General features: G+C 42.4%; 2 protein-coding genes across 8 annotated transcripts in view; both read right to left on the bottom strand.

Annotated features, from left to right (window-relative positions):
* The window catches only part of chd9 (chromodomain helicase DNA binding protein 9), a 59274-nt gene extending 45362 nt beyond the window's left edge, over positions 1-13912 (bottom strand). For 4 of the 6 annotated variants that reach the window (XM_077564260.1, XM_077564261.1, XM_077564262.1 and 1 more), the window contains exons 1-2: positions 13503-13912; positions 6354-7914 (exon numbers count right to left, since the gene is read on the bottom strand). In XM_077564260.1, the coding sequence (XP_077420386.1) occupies positions 6354-7817 (1464 nt within the window). In that variant the 5' untranslated portion in view covers positions 7818-7914; positions 13503-13912. Of the gene's footprint in view, positions 1-1709; positions 1811-6353; positions 7915-13502 lie in introns of those variants that run through there. The other 2 variants (XM_077564264.1, XM_077564267.1) reach the window with 2 other exon arrangements.
* Positions 13913-14836: 924 nt separating this feature from the next.
* aktip (akt interacting protein) lies at positions 14837-22274 on the bottom strand. 2 transcript variants are annotated; one of them, XM_077564578.1, is made up of 10 exons: positions 22155-22274; positions 21127-21280; positions 18444-18643; positions 18297-18361; positions 18085-18185; positions 17390-17478; positions 17226-17324; positions 16601-16708; positions 16466-16526; positions 14837-15793 (listed from the first exon to the last, which is right to left on the bottom strand). In XM_077564578.1, exons 2-10 carry the CDS (start codon positions 21172-21174, stop codon positions 15686-15688), a joined length of 879 nt encoding a protein of 292 aa, XP_077420704.1. In that variant the 5' UTR covers positions 21175-21280; positions 22155-22274; the 3' UTR covers positions 14837-15685. The 2 variants fall into 2 exon arrangements, with proteins under 2 accessions (XP_077420704.1, XP_077420705.1); XM_077564579.1 differs by having other exon boundaries at positions 22114-22225.
* Between the last annotated feature and the right edge of the window lie 1473 nt (positions 22275-23747).

Below are 23747 nucleotides of genomic sequence, written 5' to 3'. Positions count from 1 at the left end.
ATACAGTAAAAAAGATTGCTTGTAATAATAATATATATATATTTTTAGTCAACATAGCAAGGGTGCAAACATCGAACAGTGATATACAGTAGCGGGGAAACGTAGTGTTAATCCAGCCTTGAGCCATTGCTCAGGTTTATTTTACTTGAGAGTAAACAGTTTGTGTTTTCTCAAACATCTTGGAGAAAAAAAAATCTGTGACATTACTTGAATAGGTAGTAAAGACACTAATTAGGGCAACTGTCCCTGCATCGTAAAGCATGAGCTCTGGAAAGGTCTTCAGTCAGAAAGATTGAAGGTCTGTCATTTAAGGGGACTGGTAGCAAAACTGGCAATGTCCATAAACTCTGCAAATTACACACAACAGTGGGACCCATTCTAGATCGTTTATTAAACTTTATCACTCTAAATGCAGGCCTGTTTCACGGTCAGTAAAGCCTGCTAACTACCGTGGGAGCAACAATTTTAGGCAATTAAAAGGTTCTAATGATAATCATTAAATTAGAGTAATGTTCACAGATAATGTACACGTTTGTGAAAAGTCTAGGATTAAATTCTGGCCAAAAGATTTGATTAGTCCAGGCCAACCAAACTTCATTGCAGTTATTAATATTTGCATTACAGTAATATCTGGACTATAAGCCGCTACTTTTTTCACTTGCATTTGACCCTGCGGCTAATACAAAGGTGCGGCTTATACATCAGATCACACGAGGGTGCACTATAAAGGAAGCGCAGCAGCGTCAGGCAGAGCAAAACAAACCAAGTGAGCCCAAATACAGTAGGACAAATACAGTAGGACCTAACGAGAGTGAGACAATTTGCGCCCTCATTATGGAAAAGAAAGTAGCGGGAACCTGATGCTGTAACATTAAAACACCTGCGGTTTACAGTGGGGTGCGGCTTATATGTGTAACAAACTTGAGTATTCCTTAAATTTAGGTAGCGCGGCTTATAGTCAGGTGCGCCTTATAGTCTAGAAATTACTCAAATTATTCATTCATCCTCTACATCCGTGTTGCTGCACAATGTTGACACGCTTCGGGTCTGGAAGTCTGCGCATATGGGTCATTTTCAGGTGTTGTGTAAACATAGTGATATTTGATATAGGTCACAAGGATGTGAATGGAAATAGACAATCAAAAAATAAATCAGCTGGAGGTACTTAAACCTGTGGTTTGTGTAAGCCTGTTAGTAAGATTGGACTATTGTTTTAATGTAGACTATTCCAGTGGTTGTCAACCTTTTTTCAGTGACGTACCCCCTAACCAACGCAACATATCTCTGATTGAAGGGCATGCATTTATATATATATATATATATATATATGAATATATGACCTATGAGTCACGTGTGACATAGTCTCTGATAGAAAGATGCTGTAAACACAAAAACAGAGGGCATCTAGTCACTGTCAGAAGCCACCTTGTCCTAAGCTAAAACTTTGCATCATGTCCGAGGGTTTTTCCTCAAACTCATGATTAAATGTCCAGAGAGTGAGAGACTGTGGTATTCTCTCTCCGCCAAATGGCAGGTCAAACCAAGTTCAGGGACGTTGCCTCGCGTCACGATGCTTGCATTTCAACTACACGCACAGTACTCCACATTTGTGCCGGGCTAGGTCAACTTCAGCTCAATAAAAACACTGGCCTTAACAGAACACAACAGCAAAAGTACAAATGAGATGAAAGGAGAAAACAAATTCATACCTACGGTGCAGTAGTTGAGGCTTCTCACATGTGCCACACACTCTGTCAAGTACAGCTCCCCTCCTCCCCCTTCTTGCCCTCAATAGTCCCGCCTCTTCCGCCTCAACTGCCTAACATCCTGTTTACTGCTGACCCTCGCTTATCCCCCTCCCCCCCGCCACCCGCCCTTTCTTATCTGTCGGGCCTCCAAGCAGAGGAGCTGATGGGCCGAGTGCAAACAGGCAGACAACTTGACACAGCGAGGGAGGGGAAGGTTTAGCGAGTGAGGTAGAGAGGTGGGGGTTCTTACAGAAGCAGCAGGTTTCCACAAGGCTGTACGGCAGCTGGGTGTAAAATCTGCACGTCGTGTCATATAAAGCCGGCGCTGGGTGTCGTCTTTCAGGGCCGATCGCGGCCCCCCCACCCAAGCTCGTCCGCTCCGATCGTTCGTTGCCTATGAGTTATATAAACCTCTGTGAGGTCAGCAGGCGGCGAAGCTAGCGTGACACAGACAGGAGCACACAAGCTTGGCCTCAGTCACCCACAGGCAAGGCGAGGTGGGGGAGGCCAAGTGGTGGCACCCAGTTAGCCAGGGATGGGGTTAGACTCCGGAACAAATGATTTCAAATAGATCTCATCTCAATGGAAAACACTCAGGTTGCAGGTTGAAAGAAATGTACACATCTGTTCATTGTCCAAGTGAGGCAAAGACATGATTATTATTTTTTGACTGGTCCTCTCTGAGTACAGGCCCCCAAAACCAGGACAATGACTCAGTCCTGAAACCAAGGGGCTCGACACACCTGCGAGCTGACTGTTGCAGCATTTGGTGATCCTAATTAGGCGGATTCACTGCGGGGGAGTGGAGAATGGGCAGCTAACCCCCCCATGTCTCGCCTGCTCAGCAAACACGCCACCATCAGCAGGCTCTTCACAAATCAGTGCACATGTTTAGCACAGTCAGCCGCCGAGCGTCGACACGGGGGCCGGACAAAAGGTCCAGTGAAAAGGGTCTCGATAAAAGGACAAAGGTGCCGGCGTCGGCCAGTTGTGCTTGAAAAGAAGTCGCACTTGGACATGCAAAGACCACAGATTGTGATCGACTCCTAGATCCATCCTGGCTTAAACAGTAGCCAAAACAGAAAACAAATATGGAGCTGTTACACCCCTGGAGCCTTGCGTTGACCTCACTGGATTCATATCTGGTCTAGGGTCACATTCTTTTAGCAGCGTCAATGCAAATATTACCTTAAAGAGGACATGTCACAAAAAATGACTTTTAATAGCTTGTATACAAGTGCTTATGTCTCTGGACTCTGGAGTGCCTCCCCACCCATCAAATGTGAAATTAATCAACCAGGTAAATGGGTTTTCTGCCTAGTCTGGGCTAATTTATATTATAAACGCCTTCCCCAACCCTACTTCGGCTCTCTGCAACAAGCTAGGCTGGGGGAAGATAATAAGCCACTTTCATGTCCAAATCCAATGATACGTTTGGTTGGAGTTGAACAGCCTTGTCAACTATATTACACCGCAATGGCATTGAATTTGAAGTCAACAAATTGCTAATGGTGTGTTTTTGCTATCTCGTCTTCTAATCAACTATTTATCCTACTTTAATGAGTACAACATAATGTAGTCACAGTTGCATACTTTCAAATTGTGTTTGTTCTGCTACATTTAAGTGCATTAGAGTGACTCTATAGGGCATTTTGTGGTCAAGGTAAGCCTATTCTGCCCCCTATTGTGTTTGTTTACAAATAGAGGCGGGGCAGATGTCCTGCAACATGTGGTCATGTGAAAACATGGTCATGCAAAGTGTGAACAAGGCCTGTGTTATTAGGGAGCTTTTCGTTTTCCACTTTTCCGAATTCCATTAGTTCAGGCACGAACAAAGTAAACGAAATTCTGTGTACCAAATCCACCAGTTGAAGGTCTTAAATAGGTCCAAAACAAACTATGTGCCCACCACTGAGCAATAGATTGAGAAAGTAATCCTACATAGTTGCTTGTGATACATTTCAGTTTGCGTGGACTTTTTACAGTTTGAGTTGTTTACTCATCAACTGATTGGAACCAGACAACGCAGCCTATAGGACACTTGATGTTGATCTTCCACAGAGTTACTGGATTTTCTTTCCTATAGCAGAAGTGTAACCCCAATTTGTATGAAATTGCAATGCATCGTAGAATATCACCAACTTGGATGCCTAACGCGGTAGTAAAGCCTTAATTACTATATAGTAATTTATATTCTTACAGTGCTGCCCAAAATTGTTCATTGTGTGCTGTTTGCTGTTAAATGCACGAAGCCTGCGCTCTTGGGGAAAAACGTGCAGGTGTCTCATATAAGGTCCAAGACTTCTGTACGTTTTCATAAGGGCATTTTTGTTGTATAGTAAAAAGACCACACTGCTGTGTCAAAATTCACGTGAGCGGGTTCAAACTCCGGCTGATTTTGCCTTTGGACATGTGTCACTGCCCACAGCCTCTTTGGATGCTGCTAGGTAACTCGCCATGTGAAGATCTGGGATCTGCCTGAAGCCTGTTACAGCCAGCTCAGGCAATCACCCAGCATCTCTCCCCCACCTACCCCACACTTATTTTCTCCCACTCATGCTCTTCCTTGCTGTCTCATTCCCTCCCTTTCTTTCCTAAGCTGTCCGTCTTTTTCCATGAGCTACTGCTCTCCTCATCTCCCCTTCCCCCCCTCCCCGGAGTGCTCTCCTTCAGCCACACTTTTTTTTCTCACTCCCCTGGCCTCTTCTTCCTCCGACAGCCTTGCCTCACTCATGCGTGCGCGTGCACTCGCGGCAGCTACCACAACAGCGTGCAACCTCCCCCCACACTCCACTCCAGTGTGCTCCTGGCTTGCCCTGACCCACATCTTGATATAGCCCTAAGTATGCTTACAGCTAAGTCCTGAAGACACTCCACTCTTAGCCTAATCAGGCCTGACCTGCTGTTGGTGTACAGAAAAGATAGACAAGCCTGGCTGGACGGACGGACGGTCGTCTTAATCATCATTTTCTGCAGGCTTTCTTTTACCTTCCCGCCCAAACAAGACAATTCCGCACTAGACATCAAAGTGCGTTGTATCTGGCCATAGCTAGTTAAACATTACAAGACTGGTCAAATTGACATCCATTACACAGCGGGAGGGACAGAAATGTTCTTTTAATGTTAACAAAGTGGAGAAAATGCCATATTATGACATTTATCTTCTCAGAGGCCATTTAGATGGGGCTACGTTTGCCATTGTTGTTCGTTACATTTACACGTCATATCTAATGTAGCCCTCTGTACATTGTTGTACACTGTTTACATCCATGCTCCTCCAGAAGCAACGTAAATGAGTATGTGCAGATGACAGCAACAAGCTACCACAAAGTTGTAGTTTTGCTGTAGTTACATTGACATCATTGTTAGTGGAGAGTTGATGTTTTTATATCATACTACGACACATATTGTAATATCGTACAGGATGTTTGTTTATTTACTTCATTCAATTGCATACAACTTTCCTAGTTTTTGTTTGTGTTTTCTTAAAGACCCAGTGTGTAGTTGTTAGCACCATCTAGTGATCAAAGAATAACATTAGAAGCAGGAAGGAGCACGCACACTACGGTGGCTCAGAGAGACCACATTTCGCATCCCTACCACCAATTTTTGTCATGCGTGAGCAAACGAGCATCTCGGCGAGCGATGGTGACTTGGCAGCCGTTCTGGAGCCCGGCGAGCGACGCTGAAAGACCGAGTGAGCCGGAATTAGCCGGAGCAGCTAACAAGAGCAGCTAGCGGGAGTTAGTCGGAGCCATATGCTGGAGTTGCTAACAAGAGTGGCTAGCAGGAGGAGCTAGTAAAAATTTTTTTGCAAAAGCTTGCGAGCGCAAAGCAGAAAGTGACAAGCGACGATCCCAAATCATAGGAGTTAGTGACGACCACCTGCAGGCCCCAGCTGTGGAAGGTAAGCTGCGGTCGACCCATTGAGTCCGACACTCAACGCAAGCACCACCCGGACTAACTACATTCGCGAAGTTGTCTTTTGGGCATCCGTAGCAGGAAGATGGCGGTGAAACATGGCAGCTCAAGTAAAGGGAGACTACATGAATGTAATATAATTAGTTTTTACATGAACAGTCGGTTTTTAAAATGAATGAATTATAAGTTAACCACTAAATGGCGCTAGGGATCACTGAACGTCCCTTTAAAAAATGCAATGAAACTTGTACATTTTGAACAGTTTAAAGTGATTTGATCACTGATTTTGATTAATAGTTCAGCCCTTCCGCCTCTCACTCAAAGTCAGATGGGATAGGCTGCAGATCACCCGCAACACTAATAAGGACAACCGCCATAGAAGGAAATGGGTGGGTGGGTGGATGGATGGATGGATGGATATCCAAATCCAGCCACCCTGTTCCTATTCCGCTTGCCCTGTTCAGTGTCGAGGAGAGATAAAGCCAATCCCTGAGGTCTTGCCCCAGGAGGCTACACTCTGGACTAAATCACCTGCCAATCATGGGGCTCAAATCAACAATGTTTTTGGGCAGTGAGAGTAACCAGAGAGAATTTCGCCAACTAACCACAATCAACTATGCTATCCTTACATATCTTTCCAAACATACACCTAGGTAAAATAATAAGAATAATAAAATGTATTACCTCTTCTTCCTTTTGACCAACAGGTGTTTGTGTCCTGTGCTCATGCCCCCACGTCTGGTTGGAATCTGCCCAGGAACCGTTAGATTGATCTGGTTGACTGAGTGCGGCCTCCAGCTGGGGTAGAAAGTCAGGCAAGAGGTCGGGGGGCTCCAACTCTGCCAAATCTCCATCCTGAGCCTCCGATGCCAAGAGATTGTCCCCTAGGGATGGGTATCCGTTCACGTTGACTGCCCCGCAGCGCTGAGGCTGCTCAGAGGGCAACTGGTGGGCCACGCTCGGGTAACAGCTCATTGATTCCCCAAATATCTCAGGCAACTTGTTGTTCGCCTGCGTTTCTCCGCGACAACGTAAAGACTGAAATTGACATTCCTCTGCCTGGTTAACTGAGGTCTGAGCATGCTGCTGACCCATAACTGACGCGGATGGAAACTGACATGCTGCCCCTGGGAGCTCGGGCAGAGCTGCTGCGAGGGGAGTGGCGGTGGCGGCGGGCCGAGCCGACACCGAGGACAAAGACGGGCGACTCAGACAGCCCATTTCTGACTCTCCGGGGTAGGAAGGGTACTGAGCTGGTTGGTAAGTGGTGGCGGTACTCACAGAGTAAGTGGGCAGCGAGTGAACCAAAGATGACGAATCCATGGGTGGGTTATTTTCAGCCATTTGTAATCTGCAAGGGAAACTGCGTTTCTGTTGCTGCTGCAAGAAAGAACCCGGCAGAGGGTCATTTTGACTTGGCACAATCGTTGAATGAAACCTTGTCCCCACCGCAGTTAGCTGGTGTTGGCGCTGCTGTGGACTCTGGTGAATCTGCTGCTGGCTCCGAGGCTGGCTGCCCTGATGAAAGGGGAACCCGTGATGGTGCGGTTGCTCCAAAGGCATAGCCTGCATGTTCATTTGTTGATGCTGGCTCTGGTTGAACAGCTGTTGCGGGTGATTTTGCCGTTGTTGCTGCTGACGCATTCTGTGCTGCTGTGGATGATGCGTTTGTTGCTGTCCAACATGTATTTGATGGTTGTACAGTTGTTGCTGCTGAGACAAGGGATGGTACAGGTTACCATTCTGGTCCTGATTCCCCCACATTGGGCTACTACTGTTAAAATACAAGCCATTGGATTGAGGTACTTGACTCACAGGGCCATTGTGGTACTGGCCCTGTTGCTCTGTCGCCACACCAACTGTACCCCCAGGACTGCAAAACGGCTGCCCAACAAGATTCTGTGCTTTTATTCCAATGTAGTGCCCCATCTGTTGACTGTACGAGGGCACGGCTTGCTGGGTGGTTGTGGAAGACGCCGGCAGTATCATGTCTCGGTTTTTCCCCGCAGCGAGAGGCTCCATTTGGATGGGCTCAAAGTCTGTGCTGAGATTGAGCTCATCCACAAACGACGGTGCTGACGGGAAGCCGTCAACGTCCACCCCTTCCAGGCCGCCACCAAAGAGATTGGGGTCGTCAAAAAAATCCATGTCGGAGCTGACGGGTGATGGAACCTTCTGAAGTTCAGTGGATCCACGTTGGTTCAATGAACCAGTGTTCGAAGAGCTATGGCATCACATCATGAGTCTGTAAAAACAGGGAACACGAAACAAATATTAGATCAAAAATCATTTCACACAAGTGTGCTTCAGGCTTTTCCATCCATCCATCCATCCATTTCTTCATTTAGATTTGAAGTAGCTGAAGTCTAATCCATCTGATTTAGTGCGAGAGGCATACTTCCTGTATTTAACTCGTCACCGGTCAATCGTAGGGCACACATAGACAAAAGACCGTTCAGTCACATTCACAGCTATGGGCAATTTAGAGTATTAGTGAACCCAAGAATTGGTTTTAGGGATGTGAGAGGAAGTCAGATTATCTGAAGAAATTGCACACAAGCTCGAAGAGACCATGTAAACCCCACTAAGAAATGTTCCAATGGAGGTTCAAACCTGGATTTCCTGACTGTGAGGCAGAAATGTTAACGACCACAGTTAATAACACGTACTTCCCTTTTCTTGACTAATTCATTGGCAGTAAAAGTGATTTTTTTCTTGGTTTATGCTAATTCATATGGTTGACTATTTGGGTTAGTCTTTACCATTGTTAGCGTGGCAGTCAACAGTTGTCAATGAAAAATGCTCTTAGCCACTTCATTGCTTAACAGGCAAGCACATATTACTCTTTAATTCATGTTTACAGTCTGTTTCAATTGCTCTGTTGATTGTGTGGAATCGGTTGTTGATTAATGGCGTCTTGAAGCAGTTAAAGACAACCAGCAAAGGCGCTGTTATTTATGTCGCAAAAAACAAAAACAGCAAAATGGGACAACTCTCGCAGGCACGAATATTTTGCTCAATACGATCCCACTTCTTGCTGACTGGACGAGAGGCGGGGTACACCTTGAACGGGTAGCCAGTCAATCAGAAGGTAGTTATAGACAAAAGACCACTCACAACTATGGACACTTTAGAATCTATATAGAATCTGACATGTAGGTTTTTGGAATGTGAGAGAAAGCCAGAATACCTAGAGAAAACCCACATTAGCATATGGAGAATGCGCGAACAACACCGGAGGGTCTGAGACTCCAACCCAGAGCCGCTGTGCTTTGAGTTAGACATGCCAACCTCTAGTAAGCTGTGCTGCCAGAGAGACTGTCCCATCACAGAAAATGTAGTCAAATGCCCATCTGTAGGCTGCTTACATTTACATGTGAGTGCTACGGCAATTCATGAAATGTTTTTTTTTTTTACAAATTTGGTCCTTGAGAAACATTTTGTCTCAAGTTGATTGTATTTTTAAAAAAACAAACAAACAATGAACTGAGCCATACAGAAATCATCAAGTGACTTCCCTCCCCTCATTGCATCTATTTTTATCGTCTAGTCCTTCAGTGAAACATGCTGGTTGACTAGTAGATTTCCATAATGGCCCTCCATGCGGCGTTGAAAAGAAGCGCTCTAAAACCACGTAATAGCTAGGTCAGGAACTCTGTGCTGTCAATTATCTATCAGCAGGCTTTTCATGTGTGTAGCAAAAGCAGCTGGCGCGAGCCAACTGCCAGCCACCGGCAGCAGGTGCCTCTTCGTGCAACCCCTTGTATGCCCCCCTCCTTCCTCCCAATCTACCCCTCACCACAACCCTCCCTCCTCCCAATGCCCCCCCCCCCCCCACCGCAACCTTTTCTAAACTCGACAGCCAAGAGAGCTGCAGGGCAGGACGCACAGGGAGGCGTTGACAGCTGATAGAATTTCAACAGCCCAGGAACAGAGGCAGACGAGGTCCTTTGAGGGCCTGTGCTTGGCGACCACAGGCCAGCGGAAGATGACAGAGGTCAGCGAATGTTCCGTCGTGCCGACATGCTATTTGGCAAACTCGGGGAGATGCTTTCAGGAAGATTACAACATTTGAATTTGGGTATTTCTAAGACATGTGGGTGGGAATTTAGATGGATGTAAGTCTGTGAGATATACAGGATGCAATATCTATCAATAAAGTATTAGAAAGAAAAACGTAAGCTACACCATTGATGAATGCAATCATCTATTATCTATCCATTTTCTGTAGTGTTGTCCTTACTAGGTGGGGTACACCCTGGACAGATCACCTGTCGGTCAACTCAGTACCACTATGGTATACGTTAGCTTCTCTTCAACCAAATAGCTCAGCGGAAAAAAAAATCCACTTCACTCTAGCATAAATTATTAGCGACAACTGTCAGTCATGGATATTTTAGCTCAATAAATCAACCACTGTGGTGAAGATGTCGCCCACAAGCGATGTGCATGACTTAGTGGCCTAATGACATTAATTTAGCCGATTGCACGAACACAGTAAAACAAATGAATGCCAAACAAATCCAGATATCACATTTCTATTGATAACACCAGAAAAAAAACAAGACTTATTGTCTTTAGCGTATTGTTACGCACCGACAAAGCTCAGGCACCAAATTTGGCCTTGACCCTATAACCACAAACCAGAGAAACAAATAGTAGCCTGTAGACCTCCGCCAAGGCCAAACAATGATGGCAGATAGTGGAAGATCCCTTCCTCCTATCTCTCCTAGAGGCTAATATTGCACAGTGACAGACGGATACTGTTGAATATGAGGCAATGCGTTCTGCTGTTAATATTTAAAAATGGAAAAACACCAGACCTGACCAGTCCTAACTCATCAGTTGATGATGTTCGACTAACCCTGCAGGGGTCAGTAATTTGCCCTCCCAAGATATTGACAATTGTTCGAGAGAAGAGACACTGGCGGCCAAGTTTTGCAATACGGAATTATCACTACAATTATTCAAAACGATAATAGTGTTGCGCCAAATTCACATATACAGTGTTCCCTCGTTTTCAACTGGGGTTAGATTCCCAAAAATTCCCGCAATAAATGAAATCCGTGAAGTAGGTAGCTTTATGTTTTACATTTATTATAAATGTTTTAAGGCTCTAAAAGCCCTCACTACACAGTTTATACACTTTTCTCATCAAGGCATTTACATTGTCTCACATTTCTCTCTTGTTTAAACGTTATCAATGTTCAAACCTTGATAATTTTTTAAAATAGGTACATTACTGTTAAAAAAAAAAAAAGCATGCAAAATTGCACTAAAAAAAATGTGCGATACAGCGAGGCCATGAAAAGTGAATCGCGTTATAGTGAGGGAACACTGTACAAATAAATGCTAATGCTAAGCTAATTAGAAAACAAAAACTCATCTTACACTGCCTTAAAATGTACTACGTTTACTATATTGACAAAGCCAAGATTTTCCCAGCATTTCCTTCAGTGTTGCTTTTGGAATTACATGGATGAAGTCGACGCAGCAATTTTCCGCCTCTGGAGTTGGTATCAGAAACACTTTTCACCCTTTTTGTAGCTGGAATTTATCTGACTTTTACCTGTACCTTTACCTGGGATTTATCTGACTTTTTTCACATGTTGCTGTTCTTTAAAAACGGCACCAACACAAAAGGTGGGGGGCAGTGGTATGAGAGTCAACCGGAGTTAGTATCAGAGATGCACAAAAAAAAAAAAGAAGGGAATATTCAACAACACGTCTTACTTAGGGTTCACACGTTAAGCATGGAAGAATGTTATATTAATGGAACATAATAAGCCTAAATATTTTATATCAATGCTGTTCAAACATGAAACAGATTGCAACAGATTGTTTGTTAAATACAGTGGCTCACAGTTATAAGCATGAAGTTTCAGATAAATAAATACATTTTCATACAAATCTTACAGTATACATGTACACGTTTACTGATTAGTATTTTCTAAATATGAGTAAAAAATAAATTTAAAAAATCGCAATAATCAATTTATAGATTTGTATGGGGATTAATCTGTATCGAATGGTGACCTATGAATCGCCAGGTACTAGGCAATTCACACCCCTAAAGGGTACATTCTGTAATGTCGGGACTCTTGTGTGAAGTTTAACAATCAATATCCGGCCTAAATGTCAGATAGTGTTTTGGCTCCAATGTGCCAATTTTGAGTGAGCTGTGTAAAAGTTAAAGGAGGCGGAACGTCATACCGCTAATCATCTGATTGCAGGATTCTGCATCACTGTGTTTGTTTGTTGAACATATAAACAAAAAAAGCAGGGAAGAAAAAGAAAATTTAAAAGAAGAAAGAAAAACCTTATACAATCCTCATTAGTCACAGTTCATATGTTCAAAAGGGAGGAGGAAGAAGTGCACACAATTCAGGCCATATCCAGCCTTTGCTGGGTTATGTGTAAAATGCACAGGTAGAATGTTTTTTTATATCTACTGTAAGGGCTCAGATGCACATAAATTAAGTAGCAAGAGATGTGATGTTGCCACATACTGATTACATGTTTCTGTGTTGCCATGTGGAACCACAAAAATCCAACTTCACTAAGGGTCTGCATAAAATGGCAGCTCTATCCTTATAGCTCAAGTGACAATTTTGCACAAACTATGAGTAAACTCCTCTAGAGGCAAGACAGCAGCAGCATGTGACTTGATGTAATTACCTACTGTACATATGGAACACTGTGTCACTGCGTGAAACTACAAATATCCTGTTTCACTGGGTTCTGTGCAAAAGCCACAGATGGATAAATGCCATATCGTTGGTTAATCATCTAATTTTGGGATGTAGCTATTTGAAAGTGTGCACTGTTGTTGCAGTAAAATACTGCCTTTGCTGAGTTCTGTATAAAAGACAAAAATTGATACATGAGGAAAACTGGTGGACTTTCTCTCTTTGCTGGATTCCTGTGTAAAACCTGGGAATATGAATTGAAGATTTTGCAGAATCTCTAAAAGAAAGAGGGCTACAGTAAGTAGACAAGCCATTCACGTTTTTTGGTACTTCCTCGTTGACATCATTCAAAGTGCGGTCAGAAATGAATTGACAAGTGAGGTAAGAACGCGGGAAGTGACACAAAAACAAGCCAAGCCTTTCACGTTTCCTTCAATCAACATAATCCTGAACCGTATAAGAAACCTTTACACGCGCCCTCTCGCTTCTTTCCTTCCAGGCGAAAGAAACCTCGCATGCGTCCACTTCCAGCTGTTGGCACCACCACGATGCTGCCCCATAATATCAACACACGAACATATATACCATTTCTTATTTACCGAAGAAAAGTCCGTTTCCATATTCCGTCACTTCTAGATGTCGTAGCATCCTCCAAGGAACCAGCGAGAACCAATGGCGCATACAAAGCTAAAATTCTCGAAGAATTAGCCAAACTACGTCGAAAGCAAATTGCGCAAACTATAATGAAGACAGTTTCCAGTCAAAAAGGGTGGTGGGCATGGGGGTTGGTGGTGGTGGTGAACGAAACAGAGTGTAGGTGTAGTGGGGGGCTATAGACGTCGATGGTGTCCGAGGTAACAACCATCACGCCGGGTGTTATTTCCGGGGGCTGAGTTTCAGTTTCAATTGCGAACTGTTAAACCCACTACCGACCCACCGAGCGGCACGGGTCGCTGTCAGTTCAGGACCCGGGCAAGCAGCTCCACTTCGGCGGGGAAACTGCGCCCAAAGTCCGACTAGCGTTGTTCGAAAAGTGCGTGGAACAAGTGCGAAGAGACAAGACGTTTGACAGCTTCCTCTACGAAAGGAAGCCACACAAGCGCATCAAGAGAACCGAGTGACGGGAAAGGCGGCGGTGGCTTACCCGAAACGGAGCCGGTGGAAGCGACGCCAAACGCGGGCGCATGCGCGCGTATTCTCGGTGAAGTTGGGTCCGCTGCCGGCGACCTCGGCACAGCTGCTGCTCCGTCGCCGCCAAGCCCAAACCCAAGTCCGGCCACCACCACCGCCACCTCCGCGGGTGTTGCTGGCTGCTTCTGTGTTGCTGCTGCCGCTGCTGACGTGACTGCCGATAAGGGCACATTTGCATACTAGTGACCTCCTCCCTGATTGGACGTCCGGGCGTTCGCTGCAATTTCACCCTGGAGAAGTGTCATTAAAGAAATACATTTTTAAAATAAAGTTTAAAAAAAAAAAAAAAACGCTCCCCTGGTGCGAGAGAGCGAGATACTGTGGCGCCGCCCACACTTGGTGAGCGGTTGATTTGAGCCGGGTGCCTCCAGGCCAAAGTCCCCGTGTGTTGTGTTGTCGTGACACGGTGCATAAGATGGCCGCGTTGGAAGCCAAAGAAGCCAATCCGGAGAGCTTTTACTTTGGCACATGGACTACAAGTCAGTCCTCCCATGCGAACATGTCAGGCGCCCCGGAGATAAGCTCCACCGCCGTGTAACTATATGGACCTCGAGTGGTCGATGTAGTGTATTACACCTGTAGCAATGTGCAATGTGATCTTTACTTGTTTATGAGTGAATTAGAGGCAGGCCTGGTGATTGTCGGTTGTGATGTCACCAAAGGTGAAAAAGCAAAAGCAACCATGTAACGTTTAAAAAAATATGGGACATTTAAGAAGAAAGACCAAATATGCATTTATCTTAAAAAAACAAAACAAAAAACTGTTACATAAATCTATACAGCCGGGTGCTTATGTTAAAGCGCCACAACACTGTGTTTACTTGTATTTTATTAGTTTTTATTTCTAGTTTAAATTGTTTAGTACTTACATCACTATAAATTAGGGTCACCATATTCCCATTTCCCCCCAAAAAAGAGGGCACTTGCCCCCGGCCTTGAGATTGTGGTACCAGTCGCAGTTACAGTGTACTTCACCACCTATTTGTCACGCGCAATGTCAACCGGACATTTTCATGAATTGATGAAAAACCGAGCACACAAAAAAAAAAAGCATTTTTTAAAAATAAAAAAAAAACTCACGGTCTCTGGAAGGGCATTCCAGAGCCACAGGGCAACTATCTGGAAGGCCCTGTCGACCATGGAATAGAGTCTGCACCCAGCCTGGTGAAATCCAATTAAAGTTAAGTTTTGAATACAGAATTAGGAAGCTTTACCTGATTATGTCAATTTACATTCCAGTAACATTGCTGGGTAATCAATTAAAATTGGAAAAACAAAACATTGGTATAAAGTCAATATCTTTATTAATGTCACAGAAAAGCATTGACATAATAGCGTCATCTTATGCAGTAATGTTTGTGAGGAACATATCAAAACGAAAATGATTTGGATGTGATGCTTTAAAAAATACCTTCTACAACTAGATCCAGCAGCTCATTTTTTTAAAGCACCAATCATGTAAGTTCAGATCATTAAGTCTAATAGAAGAACTAAAAAAAAATACAAAAATGTTCACATCCTTGTAACTAAAACAAAAAAATAACCTTTGGGCTCATGTGGGATAACTGTATTAACTTAAGAAAACCAAACCAAAAAGTAAAAAAAAAAAAAAAAAAAAAAAGTCTTTGAACCCACCTCTTATTTACACATCAAACCTCCAATAAGCAGATCAAAAAAAATAATTACTGAGCAACATATTTAAAACCAGTCTGTTGAAAGGGGGAAGAAAAGAAAAAAAATGAAAGAAATTGACAGATTGGAGGTCCGGTCTTCGCCCAACTGTGATTGATATTCCAGGCGTAATGAATTAAAAACAGTCCTGAGCTGAGAGATCATAACATCCACTGCACTCTTTTTGGACTTTTAGTACAGTATGCAACAACTGAGCCTGGCCAGCATTTGTGTATGGATCCTGAAACACCTACAAGAATTGCGCTAGTTTCTACATTGGAGACATCCATTTGTCATCTTTGCCTTATAAACTTGGTTTGTATATGCTAAAGCTGTTGATGGGCGAAGCTTTTAAAGCTGAGCAATATCCATAATGTCCACATTTGAGGATCCGGCTCCCAAATATGGCGCGGCCGGCGGTGCGGGTGTGTCCCACTAGTGGCCGGTGGTGGTATAAGCACCGGTTCAACTCTGAGGAGGACTGTCATCTTTGCTGAAGGGCTGCGTTGACCCGGGTTTGACCCAGGATAGGCCCGAGCCATGCGTTCCCTTGTGGTGGTCCTCAGGTCGTCTCTAGAGTAAATGACTCATATTAATACGGCATACAAAAATATAAGGACACTTTAGGATGAAAGCGTCTCAAGACTATGAACAATTATTTAGCAGACTTGTTTGCATAAAAGTTCTAAGTGTGAAAGCACCATAACACTGCTCACTTTTTTTTTTTAGTCATTCTGTTTTTCATTTTTTTAGTGTTCTTTCGCATACCTGACTCCGACTTGAGAAAGTGAACTGCAGATATCAGAATGCCTTTATTTTTCATTGTAAATAAATAAATACAACAAAAACAGACCGCCGCTCCAGTTAACTCTTTGACTGCCAGACGTTTTCAGAAAAGGGATGCCGTGGGTGCCAGCCGATTTAAGCATTTTTGACTGATCTTTCAAGGTCCACAGAAAATTATGTGTTTGGACTATGGAAACACACATACTACCAAATGAAAGATTGGACTCTCATCTTTCATCAGAAAAAAAGTTTGTTTCTACCTTATTCCGTTTTTCAGTAATCAACAATAGAAAATGGTTAGTTTCACCTCTGTTTTGAAAAAAACGTCTTTTAACGTCTTTGGCACTCCTCCATAGGATTTTACTAAACGTTATTTAACGTTTTTGGCAGTCAGAGTTAAGTTCTTCATCTTATGAGTACACCCTATAGGACAGCACACGTACTCCGTGATGGACTTACTTTATATGCGAACATTCGCTCTTTCGCTTCCTCGTGAACAGCTGGGTTCCACGGAGAAAAGCTGCAACATCGATAGGCAACATTATTTCTCATGCACTCGAACATTATACAACGAGCGAGGATGACCTTATGAACCTTATTGCGTAGGGGTCGTCTATCTTGGGCGGGTCAAACAGACGACTGTTGCATAGTTTTACACTGTCCACCACTTTACTCTTGAACAACTGCACATCCTTCTCATACCTGAGGGGGAAGACGGCTATGAAAACGTTGTGCAGAGCATCATGCGTGGGGTCAAAGAGCTGCTACTAAAAGTAGTACATCCCCTACAGAGAATGTGAATGAATTCACACTGCATAGTTGAAGTGACCAGCATGGTTGGCAAGTCTGCCTCACATTTTGATGTCCAGGGTAAGAATCGACCTCCCTCCCTCCCACATCCCCAAAACATGCACCTTAGAGTCATTCAAGACAGATGTGAATGTGAGTCTATAGCTGGGATGGGCTCCAGCTCAACCCCACCCCAAATAATGACAAGTGAAATAGAAAATGGATAGACGGTTCAAGGAATGATTGAATCCTTGAGGCATTAAATTGGGATCGATCGCTTTGACAATACAGTATAAGGCCAGCTTTAAAAACAGCATGAGGTCCACATGCACAAGCACAACAATCCCATGGTAGCCTCAAACAATCTGTTGGTACATTCCATATGTTCTAATTTTAATATGACAATTAAAATACGACTGTGGACACTCACAGTACAGCAGCTTCAGGGTTGAGGGGCTCCGAGGTGTTAATCTTGTAGAAAACAGTACGTGCATACATGAGGACTTGCCAGATGTGGTTGTGATTCCGCCTGAAATGCCAAATTATACATAATTGGACTTTGATCTAAGGTTTGTCAATTATATTTGTGTTCACCTCCATTTGGTGAAAGCTCTTTTGACGTCAAGCTCGCCAGAAACTGGGTCGACAAGTGGATGGAAGACTGGCATGTCAAACACTAGTTTCTGTAAAACAGAACACCAACAGATATCAACAATATCATTGTGAGACAGTTGTAAAGGTAGTTATTAAAAATAGACCAGTGGTAAGAAGAAAGGAGAAGTCATATGAAGTAGACTGGCCTAAATTAGAACATTTTTGGGAGACGTATGCCATTTAAAATCACACAAAAAGATAGCAATGCAAGACCTGAGTCCAACCCACCCAAGTAAATTATTAACTATGCACATTTTTAAAAATATAAACAGCACCAAAATGAGAAGTAGCCTCAACAAGGGTTTAAACAGAAAAATGTGTAGATACACTAGATGGCACGTTAACAAAGTTGAGATAGATAAGAAGATAAATTAGCCAAGTTTCTTCCATTTCATCTTCTACTATCTTGTATTTTCTGGTGGTCTGGATTTCCTGTGGCACTATGCTGCCTTTCACAGGTCAGTCTTGGTACTACAGCAGAAATTGATACGTGTGCAGTGGGCTGTGTCAGGTCAGTAAATACACAGTTGCTGATTTTCTTCATATGTGCGCTCCCTCACGTTAGAAAATTGGTATGAATTTACTGCGTTCGGCCCCACTATTTACAGACCATTACTAGACAAAACTTTACTCACTGGACAATCGCCATCTGGATAGTTATCTGGGATATACACAGTGAACTTGAAGACTCCATCCTGGTACAAGCCATGTCTGATGAATATGACTCCAAACCACACTGATCAGGAACACAAATGTATTAAATACTACCAGCAATAATTTAGTTGAAATTAAAGACACATTTTTAAGACGTGCTTTAAATCATTTTAAGCATTAGGTGCATACTTACTAAGTGCTGACTTGTAAGATGGCTGCACGTAAATTCCAGGGAGTTTCTGCTTAATCACGAGTGTGCTGCAGGTCACATGACAAGCAAATCAATTCAAAATGCACATAAACTAAAACTCGTTTCTCACGTGGCAACACAGCAACTTACAACTCCGCCAACAGGGAGTATTCCAAGTAAAAAGGGCCGTAGGGTGCGTGTGGGCCGTTTGTGGAGTGGGCGGGGCTTCCCAAGGCCGTGGGCTTGGTGACGGCGGCCACATTCTTGGGGATGGCTGGAAGCTGTTTCTTGCCGAAGGGCAGCCGGGACGGGCTGCTTTTCAGCTCGCCCTGGTCCTCGCTTTCAGGTCTCTGCAATGCAACACGGGAGACATCTCAGCACGGGGTGAACACTTTGTACAACATATGCAAATTTTACAGCAACATAATTAGACGAGATTTTAATCGGATTTTACCATATACCAACAAGCAATGTTAATATTCGTTTTTGTTCTCTACTCAAGAAAATAGGTAGGATAGGATGAACTTAAAATGCAGTCAGTATTCACACAGGTATTTGGACACATGGATCAGACAATACATTTCCTGGTTCAGTTAGAACAGCTATTTTAACAGGAAATTTATATTAAGGGCTGCAGACTGCCCCTAAATTGTGGCATTTTGCTCCTAAAACGTGCAATTTCTATTTACTCGCACATGAGAACAGTAAATGTGCATGGAGAGGGTGTCGGGTCACTATTCTTGATTTTTGTTTTTGACAAATCAGCCCATGCAATGAGTGGGGTGAATATTTACTTTGCAAGTCTACTTGGAGTAGGACCGAGCTCTGACATTAGTTTGAAATTGCCCCATTGAAAATGTTTTGAAAGAGGAAAATAAAATACACTTTGCTGCTATTCACAATGTGAATTTAAGAAATAAAAAAGGAAGCTTAACTATTCATTTGTTATATTGTCATATTTGTATTGTTTAATATAACCCTTGCCTCAGGCCCCTGGGATTAACCTGCAAAAAAATGAATGTTGCTCTTTAAATGAAGTCATTGATTAACACACTCCTCAAAGTCATTTTTGAGCCTGATTTTTGCCCTTCAGTTCCCTGTGACAGAACGGCAAATTGTGCTGAAAGCAATGAAGCATTGAACCGTTAGATATTTGCAGTCAAAAGTTTTGAGTTCAAATTATGTTCATTTTTCACCTTAGGTTCATTCAGAAATTTCATACAAATGCCAAATATTTCTACCTTTTAGTGAGTTTAGGTGTGAAAATTGCTGCTGTGACCATTTAATTCTCCTCAGTGGACAAATAAAACATCCATCTATGAAGGTCCTGTGTCCTTTAACCATCCTATCGGATTATGGTGCTACTCAACTGTTATGAGGCTTGTCAGATCAAAAATGTGCAGCCACTGTTTTATTACTGATGTGAACAGTTAAGAGGAAACATCCTTGTAAATTTATAGCCACTCGGCTCAAGCGAGTACCCGGGAATGGAGCGTAACTTAGTTCGGAATGTCATGTGATGTCAGACATGCACGTCTTGCTTATCTTTAATGCACCTTAGCACAGATGATTGCCAGTAGTGGCAAAAACGTAATGTGTGATGATCATCGCAGAAAACGAAACTGAACATGCTGCAACACACACAGTAAAAAACAAAAAAAAACAAAAAAAGGCCCTCGTGTCTGTGTCCTGGCTGCTCACTAAAATATGGATCAAATGACTCAAACAAATGTACAATAAATAAGTGGGCTACATTTAATTACACGTTCATTCAATGGTTTGTGTTAAAAACTGAATGATAGTTAACATATTCCATCCTCTGCACTTCTTTTCAATGTACATTTGAGTCAGAGCTAAGGGTGTGCAAACAATTAGTTTTGTTGCTGTATAATGCAGCTATTGCTTTCTAATTTCATTTTTTTTTTTTAAATGTATATATACACACACTTGTATAACATTTAAAAGGGAGTTTGCATAAAACTGCATGAGCCAACACGACAATATTAAAAAGTATCTTAAAATATCATCCCTCTCTGGCCCCACCTTATTGCTCTAATTATATATATTTTTTGCCTTAACATGTCACAATGTGACAATAACAATAACAGCCGGTGGAGTATGCTGTGGCAAAAAGGTAGGACCAAAACGGGTCAATCATTGTCATGAACACGCACGCGTACTCAGTTTGCCCCACCCAGACTCCGAGGTGCCCTTACGCTTGTAGTTTTCTTACGTGAGTTATTTAACTTGATTAGCCCAAAAAAGCTTAAAAAAAGAAAAAGAAGGACTTGGACAGCTCTCGAAAAAAAATCAAAGGTGCCATGCACACATTGCTGCATTGTTTGGCTTGGAGGACAGACTGACAACGGGTTTCCAGATAGCGACATTTAGCATTATACACAAACATATGTGTCCCAATTCTCTGTTTGAAATTCAACTCAAGCCTTTCTATGCACCTTGCATGCTCTCCCCCTGTGCTTATGTGGGTTTTCTATGGGTTCTCTTGATTCTTCCCACATTTAAAAAAACATGCATGTTAGGTTCACTGATGAATCTAAATTGCGTCCATAGGTACAAATGTGCGTGTGAATGGTTGATAGATTCTTAACTAATCCTTCCACCAAGTTGTGACTGCAAATCTGACAGCTTCATGTGAAAGTCACAGCTTCCTGGCAAGTCAGGCCTCCTCTTGCATGTACACAAAAAATGCACTCACGTGACACAGTAAGACCTCATTTTCCCACCAATATTAGAGCCTACTCTACACTGCTGAATATGTGGTTCTAGCTCACTGTAGCCCAAGTTACTACAAACATAGTCTCCTTTACATTACCTTACGATTCGTACTGGCAGACATGCTCCAGAAGGGGTTTAGGTTCATAACTCATGTAGAAGTTCAATGTTGTGTCCCCTCTTTTTTTCTTTAAGTAGGTCCCATGACAGGTGTTGGCCAAGCCATTCAGACAGTAATTTATGTGGCTCTGCAGCTGAGGACAAAAACAAAACAGGTGAAAATAGTGTCTGAAATATGAAAACAATTAAGTGACGTGTGCAGAAGGAAATTAACCAAGTTCCCTTATTTGGTTTGTGAAATATTATTTATTTACTTTGTTCTGCAATGTAAACCAGAGGCGCACAGTGAGGCAGAACAAGTAAATGTTGTTCCACTAAACTAGATGGTAGAAGGTACAATAATCTGTACAGTACATCCACCTTTTGCCATTTACTCAGCTCACCTTTATTTACATAGTAACATTAGAATTGCGTTGTGTTCACCTAAAACAGGCCCTGGTTTCACACTTTGTACATTTGTAAGTATAAGTAAACAGATAAGATCATGATTTCAGTACAGAATATTTCAATTTTTGTGAAATGTTTTGTTTAGTAGCGTGCATGGGGGGGGGGGGGACAATTTATAATCTTAGCATGCCGAGTGTTTTACTCATTTCGCCACACCTCTTCGACTTTACTCATACAATAGTGGGATGACTACATTAGAAATGCATCTTGAAATGTAACGTTATATAAGTTGTTAGCAGTACTAGCACGCTTGACAAGCTATCACTTTACACAGTCATTCGCCTATCTGGGCTACGTGAATAACTTACTATTCTTTGTTACTGGATGTTATTATTTTTTTTAGGAGACAACATTATGTTTACTTGCCCAAAATGACTCTTTAATACGCTGGGCTGTTCTAAAAACAATCTGACGTAATCTCACCTGCTTCTGCCTTAACCCAACCTTTAGCATTAGCATAAGTAGATTCAGCGTCGATGACAACTTGAACGACGCAGGAATTTGACGCTAAAATACTCACCTTGTTTGTTAAAGACGCGCAATACCTTTACAAATGTTTACCTCGACTCGCGTGTGATCAAATGCTCAGCTGCTCGCCATTTCCACGGGTGTAAACACGGCTAAACTAGCAGCTAAACACTTTGACAGCCGGAGCACAATCTAACTTAATGAGTGGTGGGCGTTTCTATGCGTGAGTGCGCATTGTCATTGGTCGGTAGAAATTACGTTTTGGGGTTTGATTGGTTTAAACATGGTCATGTGGGTAACATGGAAAAAGCTTTGGGTTGAGGCCACAGCGACGACGTGTGGATGAAGCCTGAAAAAGAAACCCCCAAAATAGAAGAGGTACAAAAATGGTAACTTTTTAGTGAATTCTACTAACCCCACCGCACCACACAAAATTATCGACTGCAAATCATGACTGTTTTTCATTTCTAGTCATGCTAGTTTCGCATGGGTGTGGTATATTGGAAGTAAAAATAAAGTAAAGCAAATGGCTCAGCAACCAGCTGTCTGCCTTAACAGCTGCCAAGACATCAAATTAAGCTTAGTTGGTAACTTTTTTACAGACAATGTCAAGACATTGAGCATATAATATTTAATAGTATTGTTGTTAGAATGTGGTGATTTATTTATGTATTTTTTTTAAGTTATTATTTATTTTAATTTGTTTTTTAACATGCTTTGTTTATGTTGTTATAAATGGTAAATTATTATATTTATGTTTATGAGATAATTTGATGTTTTGATGTGTAAAATTGGTTAAATTGATACGTAAGCCAATATTTACAAACAAAAGTTGTTTATCGGTAATGATTTGGATTGAGGGGGTAGGACAAGATAAATGTTTACTTCCTTCTGCCTCTTCTCTAACTTAACACTTTGCATAGCGTCTCTTTGTTTCCTTTTATTATGCCCCCCCCCCCCCATTTGATTGTTCAAAATGTAGCCTATAAAGCTCAAATATAATTAAAGTGAGAGAAAGTGGACATTTTACCCCCATTTCATTCAAATCAGCACACAAAATGGTGAAAATTGCAGGGAATTAAATGAATAATAAAGTCTTCAACAAGATTACGTCCGATTTGACTTGTTTGTATATACAGGTATTCATTGTTCTTTAAAATCCTGATCATCAAAATGTCTGCTTGAGGAGTCAGTAAAGTCTCCAAATATAGTGACCAAAATGCTATGTCGGCAGCACTGACTCCTGTTTTGTAAAGTACTCTCTCCTTTTGCAGCTATTTTGTTAGTGTAATGCATCAGTTGGGATGCGATTTGAAAAGCAAAATAGGCTGGAAAAAAATAGAGTTAAAATAATTTTGATTTAATCAATAAAATCAATTAATTGTCCAGCCACTGTAGAATAATACAAATAGAATAGCAAAGTTACAGAGGTAGGGCAAACACCTTCTAAGTGCATGAGGACACTCAACACTGCACACTTGCCTGAAATCGAATGTTTCAGTGTGGTGCACAGCAACCGTCCCTCGGGGTTTGACCGCATCCACGCCATCTGCGTCTCGCTTTTCTCTTAGTTTTTGACCACACTTCCTCGGCGTTCCGTTGATGGATTGATTTCCTAACAATTACGCCTAATTATATTTCTCTGGCTGTGAAGAAAAAAAACTAATTTATCGCCTGAGCGGTTGT

The sequence above is a fragment of the Vanacampus margaritifer genome, chromosome 4, assembly GCF_051991255.1.
Source record: "Vanacampus margaritifer isolate UIUO_Vmar chromosome 4, RoL_Vmar_1.0, whole genome shotgun sequence".
Taxonomy (NCBI): Eukaryota; Metazoa; Chordata; class Actinopteri; order Syngnathiformes; family Syngnathidae; genus Vanacampus; species Vanacampus margaritifer.
Note: the sequence above shows the minus strand (reverse complement) of the source record. Positions and strands in the feature narration are given on the sequence as shown.

Coding starts and splice junctions, on each gene's coding strand:
- aktip (XM_077564578.1), bottom strand. CDS start 21,174: ATGAACCTAAACCCCTTCTGGAGCATGTCTGCCAGTACGAATCGTAAG. Junction 18,186..18,296: donor ATCTTACAAGTCAGCACTTA/GTAAGTATGCAC, acceptor GTTCCTGATCAG/TGTGGTTTGGAGTCATATTC. Junction 16,527..16,600: donor GACGACCCCTACGCAATAAG/GTTCATAAGGTC, acceptor TCGATGTTGCAG/CTTTTCTCCGTGGAACCCAG.